At 34.6% G+C, this 17464-nt stretch overlaps 3 protein-coding genes across 4 annotated transcripts; 2 read left to right on the top strand and 1 right to left on the bottom strand.

Annotated features, from left to right (window-relative positions):
• The first annotated feature begins 634 nt into the window (after positions 1 to 634).
• DFL2 (Auxin-responsive GH3 family protein) lies at positions 635 to 5714 on the top strand. 2 transcript variants are annotated; one of them, XM_088121309.1, is made up of 5 exons: positions 635 to 1196; positions 1364 to 1465; positions 1546 to 2390; positions 3418 to 3996; positions 5515 to 5714. In XM_088121309.1, exons 1-4 carry the CDS (start codon positions 844 to 846, stop codon positions 3960 to 3962), a joined length of 1845 nt encoding a protein of 614 aa, XP_087977435.1. In that variant the 5' UTR covers positions 635 to 843; the 3' UTR covers positions 3963 to 3996; positions 5515 to 5714. The 2 variants fall into 2 exon arrangements, with proteins under 2 accessions (XP_087977435.1, XP_022140348.1); XM_022284656.2 differs by lacking the exon at positions 5515 to 5714 and having other exon boundaries at positions 3418 to 4114.
• A 6615-nt stretch (positions 5715 to 12329) lies between these two features.
• LOC111011282 (uncharacterized) lies at positions 12330 to 12772 on the top strand. The gene has a single exon (XM_022284988.2). The coding sequence runs from the start codon at positions 12405 to 12407 to the stop codon at positions 12609 to 12611; it is 207 nt and encodes a 68-aa protein (XP_022140680.1). The 5' UTR covers positions 12330 to 12404; the 3' UTR covers positions 12612 to 12772.
• Positions 12773 to 13982: 1210 nt separating this feature from the next.
• Positions 13983 to 17297, bottom strand: LOC111011344 (protein ULTRAPETALA 1). Its single transcript, XM_022285067.2, has 3 exons — positions 16502 to 17297; positions 15141 to 15465; positions 13983 to 14284 (listed from the first exon to the last, which is right to left on the bottom strand). The coding sequence occupies exons 1-3, from the start codon at positions 16710 to 16712 to the stop codon at positions 14110 to 14112; spliced, it is 711 nt and encodes a 236-aa protein (XP_022140759.1). The 5' UTR covers positions 16713 to 17297; the 3' UTR covers positions 13983 to 14109.
• Between the last annotated feature and the right edge of the window lie 167 nt (positions 17298 to 17464).

Genomic DNA, 17464 nt, shown 5'->3' with positions numbered 1-17464 from the left:
TCGGTAGGAAAGAGAATGAGAAGAAGAGAAGAAATTTTTGTAAGTTTTTTTTTTTAGAAACTCATCTCAAAATATACAGTAAGTTGTTAACAATAGTCGATGCACACTTTAATAGTATGTTGATCTAAAGAAAATTCAACTGGCTACTCGAATCTAGTAGAATTTTTATTTCAAAATAAATAAGAATAACAACTCAAAAGAAGAAGGAACTCAAATGAGAAATGGTAGAAATCGTAAATGGAGGAAACCAATAACTACATATAGTCAAAGATATAATCTCTTACAAAAAATTAAACATACATAATACATGGGTTAAAGTTACAAAGTTAGACATTTGTAACTAAAAAAATAAAAAGACAAATGAATTAAAGAATTTGTTACGTAATTCTTCAATTTAAAAGCAAAATTATAGAGAGATGTATTCATATGTGAATAAATTTCTTTCAAATTTAATTTCCTTTCACGCATTAAAATCCAACATCAAGAAATTTAAAGAAGCTGCGTCAAATATTTTGGTGGTGGTCACTCGTGTAAGTACTTGTGAAGAAAATTATGGAGAGCATGGGCAGAGATGAAAGGGTCCCCACAAGCCCACGTACGCGGCCGATATGTGGTGCCAACCCATTACAAACTGGCCGGTGGGTTTCAGTCACCCTCTCCAATTTTGAACTTTTTCAATCTCTCTCTCTCTCTCTCTCTATATCCCTATCTCTAACCATGATAATTCATTGGTATTATTCCTATTCCTAGTCCTACTTCTGGTTTTCGGGCCTTTTAACCGTACCCCAGACGAAATCTCCACTACAAAACCCACCAGAGACACAGAGACAGAGATAATCTTTAATGGAGGCCGAGGCCGAGGCCGGTGGTGCAGGTAATGATCACGGTGAGTTGAGCGAGAAGGAGCAGGAAATCATTGATTGGTTCGAGCAAGTGACGAGTGACGCAGGCGTGGCTCAGTCCCGCACTCTCCGCCAGATTCTCCAACAGAACTGTGGCGTTGAGTACCTGAAGCCATGGCTGGGAGATGTCAATATCCACCAAATCCAAGACGACGACTCCGCATTGGAATCTCTCTTCACTTCCTCCGTACCACTTTCCTCCCATCCCCATTTTGAGCCTTTTCTTCAAAGAATCGCAGATGGCGACTCTACCCCATTACTAACTCAACTACCCATCAAAACTCTCTCTTTAAGGTACCCCCAGCTTAATTCTTCCTTTTTTCCCTTTCTTTTTGCCCCCTTCTAAATGGAAAGCAGTAGCTAGGTCTAGTCAAGTCTCAAGCGTACGTATTACTGTGACTGTGTGTTTTATTTAATTTCTTTGGCTGAAGCGCCCATTCTGTAATTTTATCCCGCTGCAGTTCTGGCACCACGGAAGGCCGACAGAAGTACGTACTCTTCACTCCCCATAGTGCTCAGACTACACTCCTCATATTTCGCTTAGCCGCTGCTTACAGATCCAGGTACTTTAATTATTTCCCCCTCCCCAAGAATCACAAAATTACACACTAATTAATTAATGCATAAAAAAAATTAAAATTAGGGTTTATCCCATAAGGGAAGGAGGGAAGATTGTGGAGTTCATTTACAGCAGCAAACAGACCAAAACCAAGGGAGGTATAACCACCGGAACCGCGACCACGCATTACTACGCGAGCGAAGAATTCAAAATCAAGCAGCTGAAAACGCAGTCGTTCACGTGCAGCCCGGAAGAAGTGATTTCGGGGGGAGATTACAAGCAATCCACATACTGCCACCTCCTCCTGGGCCTCTTCTTCGCCCACCAAGTCGAGTTCGTCACTTCCACTTTCGCCTACACCATTCTCCAGGCCTTCAACCAACTCGAAGAGGTCTGGCCCGACATTTGCCGCGACATAACCCATGCCTCGCTCTCCTCCACAGTCACCATTCCCAAAATGCGTAGGGCTGTTCTAGACATCATCTCCCCCAACCCATCTCTCGCTTCCTCCATCCGAGCCTCCTGCCAACGCCTCCGGGCCCGGGATTGGTTCGGTCTGATCCCCGAGCTGTGGCCCAATGCCAAATATGTTTACTCCATAACCACCGGCTCCATGCAGCCGTATGTCAAGAAATTGAGGCACTACGCTGCGGGGCTGCCGTTAGTGAGCGCTGATTATGGATCCACCGAGAGTTGGATTGGCGTCAACGTGGACCCTTCTCTTCCCCCCGAAAACGTTACTTTTGCCGTGGTTCCTACTTTCTCTTATTTTGAGTTCATCCCACTTTTCAGACAACACCAAAACCAAAACCAAATATGTTCCTCCGATTTTGATATTGGCGTTGATGACTTCTTGGAAGGCGAACCGGTTCCGCTGTCTCGAGTCAAGATTGGACAACAGTATGAGGTTGTTCTTACTACTTTCACAGGTCAGTCTTTTCGTTATATCTTTACGTATCTTTTCTATTCCATAGGGCTTCACCTCTCTGTCGTGTCTTCTTTCTAATCTCTGGATAAGTTTTGTCTCCTTAATTAATTATTTCGTTTCATACTACCTTATTAATTGATTCTATTTATCACTTTGGACACGATGGATCTGTTGTTATTATTATTATTTTTTCCCAATTTGTTGGTCACTTTCTCAACTTGGTTGGATATATGTCTTTTTCTGCTAATATGCAATCTGATTACGGCCTGAGTTTTCTAGGAGCTGGTTGATTGCCCATATAATTTCTAGTATCATTATATGGTAATCACAAAAATCATTGGAGCAATAATTGCCAGTACTCTCTATTTCATGGACGAGGGGTAAAATTTTCTTTTCATCCCCCACCCCACCGTGGTTGTACAGATTTTCTTTGTTTTTTTTTTTTCCTTTTTTATAAGATCTGTCAAATCATTTACCTTCCGTCGGTGTCAAGAAAGTTGATGAAATGATTTAAAATTCTTTATCTTGTTTGGAATAAGAATGATTTGAAACGAATTAAATTATATATATTTATTTGGATGTTGACTTGAAATGAAAAGAAAATAAAAATTTTACTGATTTAGGTTTTTAGTCTAAATTTATTAATTAGAAATTAAAATATGACGAGATTAAATAGGTAATTTATTTCGAAAGTTTGTCAAACTTGAAAATTTTTTAAAGTAAAAATAGGATTTGAAATCATTCAAAATCACGTGCTATCAAACAGTGGAATTCATTTGAAATTCGTCGTTTCCTTCAAAATTTGAGGTACCAAACAGAGCAAGCGATGACAAGATTTGATCCTACCATATGTATTTTACTTAGGACAATATAATATTGAATGGTAGCTCACCTGAATTTTTTCTTTTATTTTATTCAAAGTTTTCGTATGCCAATTGAGATAATTATCCTAATTAGTTACGGGGTTTTTTGTGTTTGGGTTAATAAGGTTGCTTTTGGTAATGTGAAATTGGATATGGCATTGGCAGGGCTTTATAGATGCAGGTTAGGGGACATAGTAGAAGTGAGTGGGTTTCACAACAAGACGCCCAAACTGAGCTTTATATGCAGAAGAAAGCTGGTGCTAACCATAAACATCGACAAGAACACGGAGAAGGATCTTCAAATGGTGGTTGAAAGAGGGGCCCAGCTGCTGGGCGACAAAAGTCAAAGCGGAGCCGAAGTAGTTGACTTCACCAGCCACGCCGACGTGGCCGACCAGCCAGGCCACTACGTCATCTTCTGGGAAGTCAAAGGTGACGTGGAGGATGCAGTTCTGGGAGAGTGCTGCACCCTCATGGACGCTGCGTTCGTGGACCATGGCTACGTGGTGTCCCGAAGATCCAACTCCATCGGACCTCTCGAGCTCCGGGTCGTGGAGAGAGGAACTTTCAAGAAGATTCTGGAACATTGTATTGGAAACGGAGGCGCACTTAGCCAATTCAAGACCCCTCGATGCACCACCAACCAACTTCTTCTCTCCATTCTCAATCTCTCCACCGTTAAAACCTTTCGCAGCACCGCGTACGCCTGACCCGCGCCAAACGACGACGTCCAATTGCGCACTGGTAATTTAACCAACTTTCCTTTCGCTTCTAATTTAATTCCATCTCCTCATTACAATTAATTAATTTATTGTAATATTTACCAATTTTAAATCATTTTCGGATCTGAGTTTTCCCTGTCTCTCTTTTCTGCTGCACGCCCTTGTTCTTTTTGCCTTCACATCCAAAAATCCCATATTTTATTTTACCCAAAATCATTTTCGGTCCTATTATGTATATCATCCGTCATCATATGTAATGTGAGTTGAGACTTGAGAGTTCGATTTACAATTCATCATTCGTCTCGTCTCAAATTTTTTTTTTAATTATTTTTTTAAACCTTTTTTTGTGTGTCTGAGAATATCAACATCTCGTTTTTTTTATGTATTAGTGAGAGGTAATATATTGTTGAACTGCCTTTCTCAGTAGTATATCGTTGTTAAATTATTATATTGCTATTAATAGTGCTAAATTAGTTCGGCGTAGTGTTTGTAATTTATATATATTTTGTTTTTTTTTTTTGGCCCAAGCTCATATTTGATTTTATAACCATTTTAATTTTACATTTTTGGTTTTTTTATTTAAAAAAGAACGATATATATATATATATATATATATATATATATATATATATATATATATATATATATATGTTTGATAATTGTGTTTTGTTTATCAATTTTCAAAAAATATAAAATCAAACATGTTTTATAATGGTTAAAACTATGACCCCTGATTATTTAATTTAGATTAAAATATCGATATATCTATTAGAGAGAAGTTTGAACAGCTTTTTGAGAAAGGTAGGACTATGCCAAACTTGAAGGTTTACTCTCAAAAGTTCTCTTAGCTATGAAGTTGTGATCTGACATCTTCCTAAATTATGTAACTATTACTTACAATGATTATTAAATGTGTGGTTGAGAAATCAAAATATATATTTCTAGCGCATATATAATAATTACACAAATATGAATGGGAGTAATTTTGGTATGTCAAAATCGTTTGCTATTGTTAAAATCAATTCTCTTTTTATTAATCATGTTTGTCATATTAAAAAAATAATTTGATTTTAAGAAATTTTAGATCACTTTAAATTAATTTTTAAAATATTAAGGTGTGTTTGGAAAGTGATTTTGTCATGCTCAAAAATCACCTTTTCATTCATCATATTTGGCAAATTAAAATTTGGATTTTAAAAAATATTAGAAATCACTTTAAATTGATTTTTAAGGTATCACGTGATTTTGAAAAATCAATTATACTTGACCTTTTTTTTTCAAAATCACTCCTTCTACCATCACTCTCAAACACGCTTTTTTTTTTTTTTTTTGAAAAGATACCAACCCCAAAGGCGCCCTAGATAATGATTTTGAAAAATCAATTAATACTTAAATCTATTTTTCCAAAATCATTTATTCTACCCTCACCCTAACCATACCCTTTTATTATTTCCCTCGAATCGAGTGAATCATAAATTCATAATTTATTTAAGTAATAATGTGTTATTAGAATCTAACATTCTGCTGTTGGATTGTCCAGTGTAATTGGCCGCGGCTAGTACAAGAGGTTGAGATGGTCCTTCATTCCTTGAGGTTGCAAGATAATTTAAGGAGATGTTTTCCTTTTTTTTTTTTTTTTTTTGAAGAAAATGTACCATTTCATTTTTAATAAGATTATGTATGCGCATCATATGTTTTACTTTTAATGGTCTATTGAAACTAATCCAACGAAATTATATATATCGGCAAACTCAAAAATACTTGCCTCTAATAATCATCAAATACATACATTTGAAATAATTATATATTTTTTCTTTCACAGATTTCAAATTTCTTTTTTTTTTTTTTAAATATACCATCAATTCATTAAAATTCCAGAACAGTGTAAAATTATTGGCCAATTGTGATGGTCTCTCCTCCAATAATTTGTTGGTGTTTTGAGGCTTCCTCATAAACATCCAAACTCTCTCCTAATGAATGATGTCCCCGTGGCCCATTATTGAAAATGTGTAATTGCACATCTGCTTCTGACGGATCTAAAATATACAAATTCATATAAAATATTAATGGCATGAATATGTATATATAGATATAATAGATAATTGCATTGGTATAAAACATTATTACAATTGAAAGTAACGTTAATTAATTTTTTTTATCATTAAACTAGAACAATCTGTTACATAAAATGTTAATTTCTTTAGTATAAATATTCTGAAAATATAACTTTATGTATACATAATTTAATATTGTTTGGCTTCAAATAAAATATGACTAGATTATTTATATAGATATGTCTGAGAGAGAACTTAAAATATTTAGTACAAGAATTTTTTAGTAGAATTAAAAGGAACTATACAATTACAATTTTAGAAATTCAAAAAAAAAAAAAAAATTATCCATTTTCGTATACCATTGATGTATTCATCTTATTGATAGATGTGTAGTTTATTTTTCGTAAAGAATAATATTTATTTCTTAAATTTGACGGCAAAGAGATGAAAATACATAGCAAAAGAGAGGTAGAAAATAGATGAAAATACCAAGTAACACACCTAGTATTTGGACAGGAAAAAAAAGGGAAAATTCAGGATTAATATTGTCCCTTTACAACTAAAAGGAATAAATAATGAATTATCAAATATTTTAGAAGTAGAAAATAGAATTATTCCTTCCCGCCAATTACGTTTAAAAATAATTTTCTTTTGGAAAACAAAAGCGCCAGCTTCTTAAATTTTGATCATATAAAAGTTTTTCTATTAGCTAGGGTTGTTGTGTTGACCACATGGTGTGGGCGGTTGTTTTTCGACGTTTCCCTGTCCGAAATGCAATGGAGCCAAAAAAAAAACAGTGATTATGCACTTTTGCGTAAAATATTGTATAGTTTTCCGAAAATAGAAATCGACTCGTTGCCCGTCGTTTTGATGAGATATGTCATTTTTTTTATCAAAAATCGATCGATTATGTTAAACATAATAGATGAAAAATAATAAAAATAAAAAATAATTAATGTCATTAAATGTGCTGCCGGCTACAATTGCAGACTGCAACGGTACCTTGGGAAAACCAGCACCGTTGGTTTTTCCAAAGCTTTTCTTGTTTCTTCGTAGTTTCCATTTCTTTTATTGTCCTATCTTACTAGTTACTTTCTTTTCTTTGTGACAGTCAATTTAGAAAGAGATAAAGAGATGCAAAAGAAATTGATTACTTAAAACCATGGCGGTCATCGGTGCTTCTCTCCCTTTCTTCTTTCTTTCTCTCTCTCTTCTTTCCTTCTCTAGTTTTCTTCTTCTTTCCTTCACTAACATTTTTGCAAGACGAAAATCTTAGTGATGCAAACATAATAGAGAGAAAAACAGTTATTTTATTTATTTACTTCATTAACCAATATTTGCACAAACTAATAGTTAAAGTCACAAATTAGGAGTTAGTTGGTTCACGTAACTGTGATACCATTATTATCTATTAAAATTGAATTTTCTAGCACTTAATTTCATAATTTCTTTGAGTTCTTACTAAATAATTTCCACTAGGTAGTAAATAGTTTTTCTAAATAAAATTTAAAAGGTTTATTTTTGTTAGAACAGACTGAATCAAATGAGAAGGGAATTATATAAAAATGTGTGTCGGGTGTGCGATTAATATAATGTTCTCAGTTAGCGCTAGACAATTAGAAATAAATTTCCACGGGAAAAAAAATCACAATGTTTAAAATGAAGACTGTGATAAATGAGAAGGGAAATTGGATTGGAGCAGCAGTGGAGACTGACATTGAGGAAGGAAAGTGAGCGAAATATATCTCACGTGGGGGAACTGTTTTTGTCTTTGTTTCACTTTCTTCCAACTTCGAACTTCAAACTTTGAAACTATATACTGCGTTGTCACATCCCACTTTTAGGCAACGTGTTTAATTACTCTTCTTCTTTCTCCCTCCCCATTCCTCCTGCGGCCTTCCCATTAATATCACTCTTTTTCGAGTAGTACGCCTCTTTGGATACATATGGATACTTTTTGAGCAAATATTTTACGGCAGTTTTTATTGAAATGTGTTGATTATATATTATATATCGTTGATGCACAAATTTGAAATGGATCTTTCTAAATTTGCATCAATTTTCAGTAAATAAAGGGATCGACAAAATCTGCGAGATTGAATAGCATTAAAGATCGGTGTGACTCTTACCACACGGACTTTAATGCTTAACTTATAATCAAGTAGTTTCGAGAGTAGAGTATTTCGTAGTAACCTTTAGGTTGGGTTTATTCTCCTATTTATATAGAAGTCTAGTTCTTATACATTTAGGAAATCTAAATATCTGGGCCGATGCGCTACGTGGGCCTATGGATCAAGAGTCAGGACGTGATGGGTTCGAGTCTGAATGCACAGCGGAACCACTGCTAGCCGAGAACTGCTCGACCAGAGGCCGGCTCGGGTCGCTGAGTGCCTGCTCCCCTGGTTCGCACCCTCTCCTGACTCTTCTTCGGTCTTGTGTTACCTAGCTGTATCTCGTTTCACCTCCCATAACAGACATAATGATCGTTTACAGGACTTAAAAAGTTGATGACCCAAGTGTGCAGTGCAAGTGAAATACAATATAATACCATCGTTGGTACGGAGTTTTTCTTGGGTGAAATCATACCATCAAGATAATGTGGAGAGATGACTTTGTCCTTCTTAAACAAAGTTCTGCCCCAAGCTGCAGGCATATGTCTTCTCTGTCTGTTCTGTCATCACTCTTGTCTGTACCTTCATTTTTAATCTCCCAACACTAAATGCTTTCTTCCCCTCTTCGAGTCGTAAACTCTACCTTTTTTTTTTTTCAGTCTTGTTTTAATTTTTAACCTATTAACCATTTTGATCAAGGCAATATAACTTTTATGTGTTCTGTTTTGGTGTTCAGTGTATTTAGTTTCTTACTCATAGTTATAGTACAAGTTTTGAGGTGAGTTTAATAATGAAGGTTTTGAAATAGTAAAAGGTGGTTTAACTCACTTATCATGATGTTTTCGCTAATGCATGCTTAGAAGTGTACTTTGAAAATTGTAAAAATATTGTAGATATGTGTTTGAGAATGCATTTTAAGTATAAAAGTGTTTTTGAAAACCCTTCAAATTTCAATGTTTATGCTTAACTACCCTTAAAAGATTTGGAATAATAATAATAAATAACTAACTAAGAGGCAATTGAACTCCTATGACTAGAGATTGTTGCTTATCATTGTATTGTCTTGATTGAGTAATGTTGCTGACTAGGATTTGAACACAAGACCTCATAATAAGAGTATTACAATATTCCATGCACCATTCTTTAGAGGACAGCACTAAATTATTATCTCGATGGAAATGATTAATATTAACCAAATAAATTAAAGTGTTTATTTAAAATTGTATACAAATAATTAAATTGATTCTTTGTTTGATATAAAAGCTTTTATTTAGGACTTGGTACCAAACACAACCTGCTTTGACTCGACTTAAGTTTGCTTCCTGCCAGGATCAAACCTTCGAGTTGTTTAAAAAAAAAGAGAGAGTAATGGTTAATGGGGTATTTTGATAATTATTTAGAATCCTTTTCTAATTTTATTTTTATTATATAATGTATATGGTAACTATTATTTATTATTTATTTATTTTTCTCTTTTATTAAAAATAGGGTGTTGGGAAGCTATAGAGGTACTCGCATAATGGTACGTTGTTGTCGATTTTAAGAATATGACTCCTTTATTTTATTAAAAAGACTTTATTGAGATATTGTTCCTCACTTATATAATATACTTACATTCTTCTCTTTATCTAATTAACGTGGAACTTTGGTCACATTTTTAACTATAAGAAATAGAAATGTGTTTTTAAAAACTTGTTTTCTCAATGCACACATGTCAAACTCTTTAGTCCGTGTTTCAAGATGGGTCGAATAGGGAGCCCACAGGCTAATACCAGAAGTGCACAGATGTTGAAGCCTACCCGAAGGCTGCAGTACTAGTCACGATTGGGATGACAAGGTCCCTACAGACGTAACAAAGACTTGGACTTTGACTGCCGTCTCAATCCACATTAGTCTCCAAGTCGATCGACTGACTGACACATCGCTCTTCTACAAATTTTAAATAAAATAAAATCAATGGGTTGCATGAAACTAGATTTAAAAAATAAACGATTCCAAATTATTAAAGTTATATATTTAGTTTTTAAAAATACTTGTTATGGATTTTATAAGTAAAAAATGCTACACTAGTACTTTTACTTTTGTTTATGAAAAAATCAAAAATTAAAACAAGAAACAAGAGATTGGTACTTTTATTTCTGTTTAGTTTCAAATTTTTTATACAATTTTAAAAATGTCTTTTAAAGATAAAAAACAATAAATCACAAAATAGTTAATCAAATGTCCTATTTTAAAAAACGGAAATGAAAGAACAAACTTTACCCCCTTTCACTAATTGCTTCTACGTTTTACCTATCCCTTCGCTTCTTATTTCCTATATCTTTCATCTTATAAAATTCAAATAATAAGATGAATATTGAATTAGGGTTTTTTGTTTTTTTTGTTTTTTTTTTTTTTTTTTGACAAACATATGGATATTGAATTAGTTGAGATATGCAAATCTTAAAGTGAAAAGAAAAGAAAATGCATGGAGTGGCTCTATCTAGCCCGCACGCCCAATCCAAAGTAGGCCCAAAAGTTAATTGTAGTTTGATGAGCCCGTTAGACTAAGCCCAATCCAACATCCAACCTAAGACTAAAGTTGTAAATATATCAAACTGTAGCCATAAAAAAAAATAATGCTTTTCTTTGTTAGTGATTAAAGACCTCTATTACTATTACCATTCTTTTGGGAAAAAAAAAAAGTTCTAAAATCATTTTGAATATTTTTTTAAACTTGTAATTAAAAAGAATTAGAGAAAATTTTTATACAATGTTAAAATTATAAATTTAGTTTTAGTTTAAATTTAATTTTATATTGGTTCTTGTGACTTTAAAAGTTTAATTTAATTCGTTTAAGTTGTCCATGTTTGTTACTATATTCACTTTTTATTTGATTAATTGTATTGTTAGTAGTTAAGTTAACTATTCGTGAAATTGAATCAATAGAGATATAGCTCAACAGTTAAGACATTTTATTCATTCTTTAGAGGTGGGAGATTCAACATTTTCATTTGCTTTACACTTCACCTCCCGCCAAGAGCTCACTTTAGCGAATTTGAATTCTCTAAGAGCATAATAATAGAGGCACAAAGGTTTCTTCAGGGTTTAACATCCAGCGTCGTTCTTGTTGTGTCCATACCCTCAAAAGGGACTGTCAAGTAATGGGAAAAGAAGAAGAGCTACATGGGCTTTTTGCCCCCCAATGATCTCCTAAGAAATGAAATTTGCTTTGCACTCACCAGTGTATTCTGAATTTGAGCTCAATGATCAGTCTATGAAGATTCCTCTAATCTTTGAAATCCCAAAACAGTGTAATATTTGCAATAGTGGTTCGTTGTGGTGTCTTGTACACTACTGTATCATATATAATTAGCAGCATCAAGCATGTATTTATACTGTGTATATATCTATGTACACAATTGATATATTAATGTTAAAAGCTTTCCCTCTTACTGTCTTGCTCTTTTCTTTGATTAAAAGCTATCAAGTCAACTAAAGTAAGAACTTATAAGATCTAGACCATAATTGATTGGCACCAGATGAAAATATCATCAACTACATAAGCTTTTTGAGTATAAAGGGAGGCTATGGAATTGGAAGGTAAATGAACTATCAAGTTTCAGCTCATCAAGTTCAAGAGAGATACACGTCACTACATCAATTAGCCATAGCCATTAATTAATTAGCAAAATATGATATTTTGACCCAAATAAAGGAATAAAATATCTCGAGAGGAAGGGACCGTACCAACTACCAAGCCGAGTGGCATTAACAGCACTATATTAAAAAGCAACTGCCTGCCAAGGTTTCAAATGCTGTCAGTTTTTTGTTTTCCACGTGTACAGTCAATATTCAAGATGAGTTTTCTTGCATCCGACAATAGTTTAAAGTTCCAGCTGTATTGTTTGAAAACATTGACCCTCAGGTTTTTGAAAACATTGACCATCAGGTTTTAGCATTAAGCGTGAATAAACAACCAACAAGTAAACCTAAACCTCTTATTAAATATCATGAAAGTTTATAATAATACAAGAGTTCGAACAATATATACTCTAATATCATATTAAAACTGATGAATTCAAAAATTTAAAGGGTTTGGAAAAATTAAATTTAACATCCTTAAAAAAAATGACGTCTTTAAATCGGAGGGTGTGGAGCTTTAAAAATTTAACCTACGCTGCCCCTATAAATATGCTCACTTGCTTGGGTTGTGTCACTCACTCGTTCCCATTTCGCTTAAAACTTGATTCCATTGCAGCTGCCTTAGGTGATCGGAAGCCCCCATGGTTTGCTTCTGCTTTCTGGTGGATGAGAAGCGGAGGGTGCGGCGGAGTAGGCCGGCGCCGGGCATTTGCTCCCGTTGCGGAGGAGGAGCCAGAGTGGCGGATATGAAAACGGCCACCAGATTCTGTCACGTTCCCTTTTACTGGAAATCCTGGAGAGCCATCATCTGTACTTTTTGTGGATCTGTTCTTCGATCCTACCGCTAACAATGCCGCATTCATTTGTTCTCCACTGAAATTTTTGTTCTGGCTAATGTCTAATGATTCCTCATTTCTGTATTCTGAATTTTTTTTTTTTTTTTTGTTGGAAGTCTGTAGTGTTGTAGTCTGATTGTTATTCGTCTTGAAGCTTAACGGCTTATTTTCCACATTATGCCTTGCCTTCCTATTCTCTGCGTTTTTTTTTAATACCAAATAACTCCAAGTAGAAGAGATGAAGAAATTAAAAGAGGAAGCACAGCAGAAATACCATTAAAAAAAATCTTAAAATGATGGGTTTTCGATGTAAATAAGTCTAAATCTTAGTTTAATATTTAAATTTTGTTAATTTAGAACTTTTAACAACTAGGAGAAGGTGGTCGAAAATTTAAATCCCAACTGAAAAGCTAATAAATCTTTCACTTACTCAATTTTGTATATGTGCTGAAAAAATATTATACATTTTTCATAAAATCAAAAGTTAATAAATTTTTTAAAATCATATTTGACAAATTGATGAACTGACACAATCTTAAAATTTGAACAACCAAATTTATAATTAACGTTAATGGGTTCATTTGATTTGGTCTTTTTTTTTTTCCTTAACTCGAAAATTTTTAATTTCCTATTTTAATTGAAAATTTATTTGTCGTCGTGGTTATTTTATTTTATTTGAGATGTACGACACGCTAGTCTGCATCTTGTACTGTCAAATAGACTGTAGAATTTAATGGTGCATTCATTTTTTTCTCCTATGACGTCAGTCATTTATTTTTTTTCTTTTATTTCGGTGGTGCATTCATTTATATTCCTAGCAAATCTTTATTTTTAGAAATATTATGTCTTGCCAATTTATTATTGGGAACAATTCTTATTTTCTTAAAAATATTACATTTTTGGCATGTTACCAATTAGTATAATATAGACAAATTTTTATTTTATTTCACATATTTGTATATTAAATTTACAAATAATACTCCCATTTTTAGAGTGCAGAGCATTACAAATCTAGAGGGAGATTTAAACCTTCAAATATTATTGAAAGTTGTTATGACTTAACCATTGAACTTTGTTCTATTATATATACACTCATATAATATCCTGAGAGAAAATATATTTCAATAAAATAATAAAAGTATTGAGTATATTAGAAATGATAAATAAAATTAGAAGTTTAATAACGCAACCATATTTCCTGCTATTTACAACTCAGCCGTCTCTTTGTTCTAAATGTGATATGCTTTCGCCGATCCTCTCTAAGTAAAGTAAATTTTGGGCGCCTGCAATGGTAGAGTTTGGTGACACCATATCTGCATATTACTAATCAAACATTAACGATCAACCGTGTACTGCAATAAGTTAAAGAAAGGGAGCAGATGGTTGGGTTGAAAATTTCAGAATCGATAGATAAAACAGCTGAATGCAAATGGACAATAGTGGGTATTCAAGTTTCAAATAAATTCATGGGAATATCCAGATAGGAAAAAAGATGCGAGTGGGAGAAGCCTCAAGCTTTTGCATTTCTTGTGAAGTCAATGCAAGTCTGGCAGCTGCAATCTGAGAAACGACATGTCTCGCACCCAAAGCACACACACGAGGTGCAACCCTTACAAGTAGGCGAACGAGTACAGCCTCTATAAACCTTGCGACTTGCTCTTTCTTCATCATCATCACAGCTTATTCTAAGCAACAGAGGAAATTTATCATTCGTTAGCGTACATGTATGCAACCACAAATAGGCACACATGAAAGTATAATCAGTTTATATGTTGATGCATTAAATATCTACCACCATGGTCATTTCCATAAGAAATTTCTACTTTGCTGCAGCCTTTGGTTCATATCTAACATGTGTCATCTTTATTCGGAGACAGACCTCACATTTTGAGGTAAATAAAAAATAAGGGTCAAATCTTATCGCTTGTAAGGTCCTAATTCTAAACTACATTAGGATGCAAGTCAAAAAGAATGCTATGATTAAGGGAGCAGATGTGACAATTTGATTCAATAAAGCTAACTAACTAATGTTTGCTAAAAATATTTGCATTGACACATCATCTTGCCTCAACAAGTTATAAAGGACTGGTAACGAGGTATAACAAGAGGAAGATACTGGCATCAAATATTTTAGTTTCATATTGAATTTGCAGGGAGCAATAAGAAAGATCAAAATAAATGCGTAAAAAGATCAAAATCAGACAATATCGAACAGTACAGCAGAGCACGTTGAAACAGCAATTCAATATTGGAGTAGAAGCAAATTTCAACTTTTAATTCGTCATTATTGTGAACTAAATCCTATTCTAAACCATGATTTGTGTCTAAATTGGTTAACAAATATTCTCCTCCTACATGCGAAATCCAACACAAGATCTATTTAATCCAAATGTGAGTGATATTATAACCAGCATGCGAGAGAAAGAAGTTATTCCCTCTATATATAAATATTAGGAACAATAAATCAACAAATGGTTAATGATTTTCGTATTAAATTAAGCATGAATTAAAGATTATCAAGAGTTTAGACCGAGGATATACTTATCATAAGGCCAATCCGAACATTTCCAATCCATATCTGCTAAGGCATCATGGTAAGTCCGACATTCTTCCTTCATCCGCAGACGAAATCTGCGCTCCTTGCTGCACCTTCTACAGCGAACAAATTCGTCACGGTGAAAGACTCGCCCATTATGGGATCTACTTGATCCGTTAGCAGTCTTTGATGACTGGTTGTAGTATTTGAGTAACACAGTCTTATACAGCGGAATCTTTTCCCCATTAACTATGACCCACACATTGTTCTTCCATTTTCTAGCTGTCTCTCTTCCAGAATGCTTTTCAAACGCAGCAGGTGTCAACTTGCCTGGTGTTCAAATCACCAACACCATTATAGAAAATCAAAATAAATAAAGGGTATTTATTATAGAAACTGCAATTTAAAAACTGATGGAAACACTTCATATATATGAGCATAAAAAACGAATAGATTCCCTCCTGAATTAATGTGTAAAGCAGAGTTGAAGGCTGTAGTCTTGAGGAATAGTGTCCAAAAGAACCAAATAACTCAATTGAAGTTATGCCAATCTATTTAAACAGCTAGGCATGTCTTCTACGGATGATACCAACAAGATTACTAACTAAAGACAGATGGATACATAAATTGTTAGCTTCTCTCTAATTGTAAATCATCAAACTTTCTGACACTAATCTCATAGATTCGGATATGCTCCGCATCCAAGCATCAAGCTGATAAGACATCGGCAGTAGGATTCACTTGGGAACATAACATCAGTACGCCATATTCATAGCATGAATTGCATCCTAAATGGAAGGTTCAAATCAAATCCACACCCCCCCACCCCATGTGGTGATTTAAGATTATATGAAGTTTCAGATTGATTAACCTTTCACCGTCACGAAAGAGAAGTCAAAAACTAATATAAAACATCCCATGTAAGCAAGAAGGCTAGTAGTCATACGACATCTTACTCTGCCAAACAAAAGGAACAACAAACTATTGTACCAGAATAACAAGCAGCTCAAGAGCAAAACTCTCTTCAATCAACAAGGAAGACGTATGAAAACCAAAGCAGCCTCAGCAGTATCTTGATTCTTGCGAGTTGCAAGCCACTTCATTCGGTCAGACAAAACAACATACATTTAGAAACAACCAACCAGCGTGCAGAGCAAAGCTACCAACGTGAAAACCCATTTCAACAATAACGCACAGAAATACTACACAAACCCCAACATGCATAAAATCCAAAACCATTTTTTTTTCTCGAAAACAGAAAAGATTCGCCAGAAACTCTAATATACGCGCATTTAGCATGCAAAATAGCGAACATCCATTCCAAGGAAGAGCGAGGAAAGACAGAGAAAGAAAGAGAGAGAAAGACCTTTCTGACAACCAGGGGTGCAGTCGCAGGTGATTTCAAGGTCACCATTAAGAAAAACCCTAAGCCTCCCAACAGCATCACCATATCTGTGGCTGGTACATCCACAAGTTACCTCTATATGGTCTCCACTTCTCTTAATCCCACTCATCTCACTCAGCTCCTCGTCGCTAAAAATAGTCAACCCCACTTCCTTCTCTATTCCATTAGCCATTTTCACTCGAACTTTAGACCACGAAAAGGGAGCGAAAAAAACACACACCACACTTCTTCAACAATGCAAAGTCGATAAAACCCAGAAGGAATATGGAAGCGAAATCAAAGGAAAACCCAACAGAATACGGGAAGGAGAAGGGCTCGCCAAGAAATACAAATGGGTTATTGGGGAAATAACATAAAAAGAAAAAAGAATCAGAAAAACGAAGAGGGTTTCAGTAGGTACGCATCTCCAAGGATCAGTCTGAGAGATCTGGTGGAGAAAAGGGTTACGTTGAAGAGAAGGGTTTGGTAATGGTGATGGGGTTTGAATGAATGAACGAGTGAGCTGGCCATGAGGAAAACAAATGTCGTGGGGCGAAAGGGTAGGGGGCGGTTAAAGGGGCTTATAAGAGAGAGAGAGCTATTTTCATGATATGACACTAGAGAAAGAAGAGGACCTTTACTTCAGCCATCAGCCATCAGCCATCAGCCATCAGCCTTCAGCCTTCAGCATTGGGGTTAATCAAAAAAATCTCTCTCTCTCTCTCTCTGGAGGGAGGGAGACGCGAGGTCCTTCGAAATGCGTTTCCTTTCCCCTTCATTTTTATTTATTTTCTCACACACATATATAATATTTAATTAGCACTTGCTAATTATCATTTATCAGTTGAATTCCCTATCCCCTCCTCCTCGTCTGTCTTCTTTTTATTTAATTTGTTCCCAAGAAGCACTGTTTTCAGGAATGTACTTTAGCAACTGATACCTCTT

Source organism: Momordica charantia (genome assembly GCF_013281855.1).
Source record: "Momordica charantia cultivar OHB3-1 chromosome 2 unlocalized genomic scaffold, Mcharantia_2.0 BLBB01000002.1, whole genome shotgun sequence".
Lineage (NCBI taxonomy): Eukaryota > Viridiplantae > Streptophyta > Magnoliopsida > Cucurbitales > Cucurbitaceae > Momordica > Momordica charantia.
This window is presented reverse-complemented; position numbering and strand designations above follow the sequence as displayed.

Coding starts and splice junctions, on each gene's coding strand:
- DFL2 (XM_088121309.1), top strand. CDS start 844: ATGGAGGCCGAGGCCGAGGCCGGTGGTGCAGGTAATGATCACGGTGAG. Junction 1,466..1,545: donor GCCGCTGCTTACAGATCCAG/GTACTTTAATTA, acceptor AATTAAAATTAG/GGTTTATCCCATAAGGGAAG. Junction 2,391..3,417: donor TGTTCTTACTACTTTCACAG/GTCAGTCTTTTC, acceptor TGGCATTGGCAG/GGCTTTATAGATGCAGGTTA.
- LOC111011282 (XM_022284988.2), top strand. CDS start 12,405: ATGGTTTGCTTCTGCTTTCTGGTGGATGAGAAGCGGAGGGTGCGGCGG.
- LOC111011344 (XM_022285067.2), bottom strand. CDS start 16,712: ATGGCTAATGGAATAGAGAAGGAAGTGGGGTTGACTATTTTTAGCGAC. Junction 15,466..16,501: donor CACCCCTGGTTGTCAGAAAG/GTCTTTCTCTCT, acceptor TTTGAACACCAG/GCAAGTTGACACCTGCTGCG. Junction 14,285..15,140: donor TCGGATTGGCCTTATGATAA/GTATATCCTCGG, acceptor TCTGTTGCTTAG/AATAAGCTGTGATGATGATG.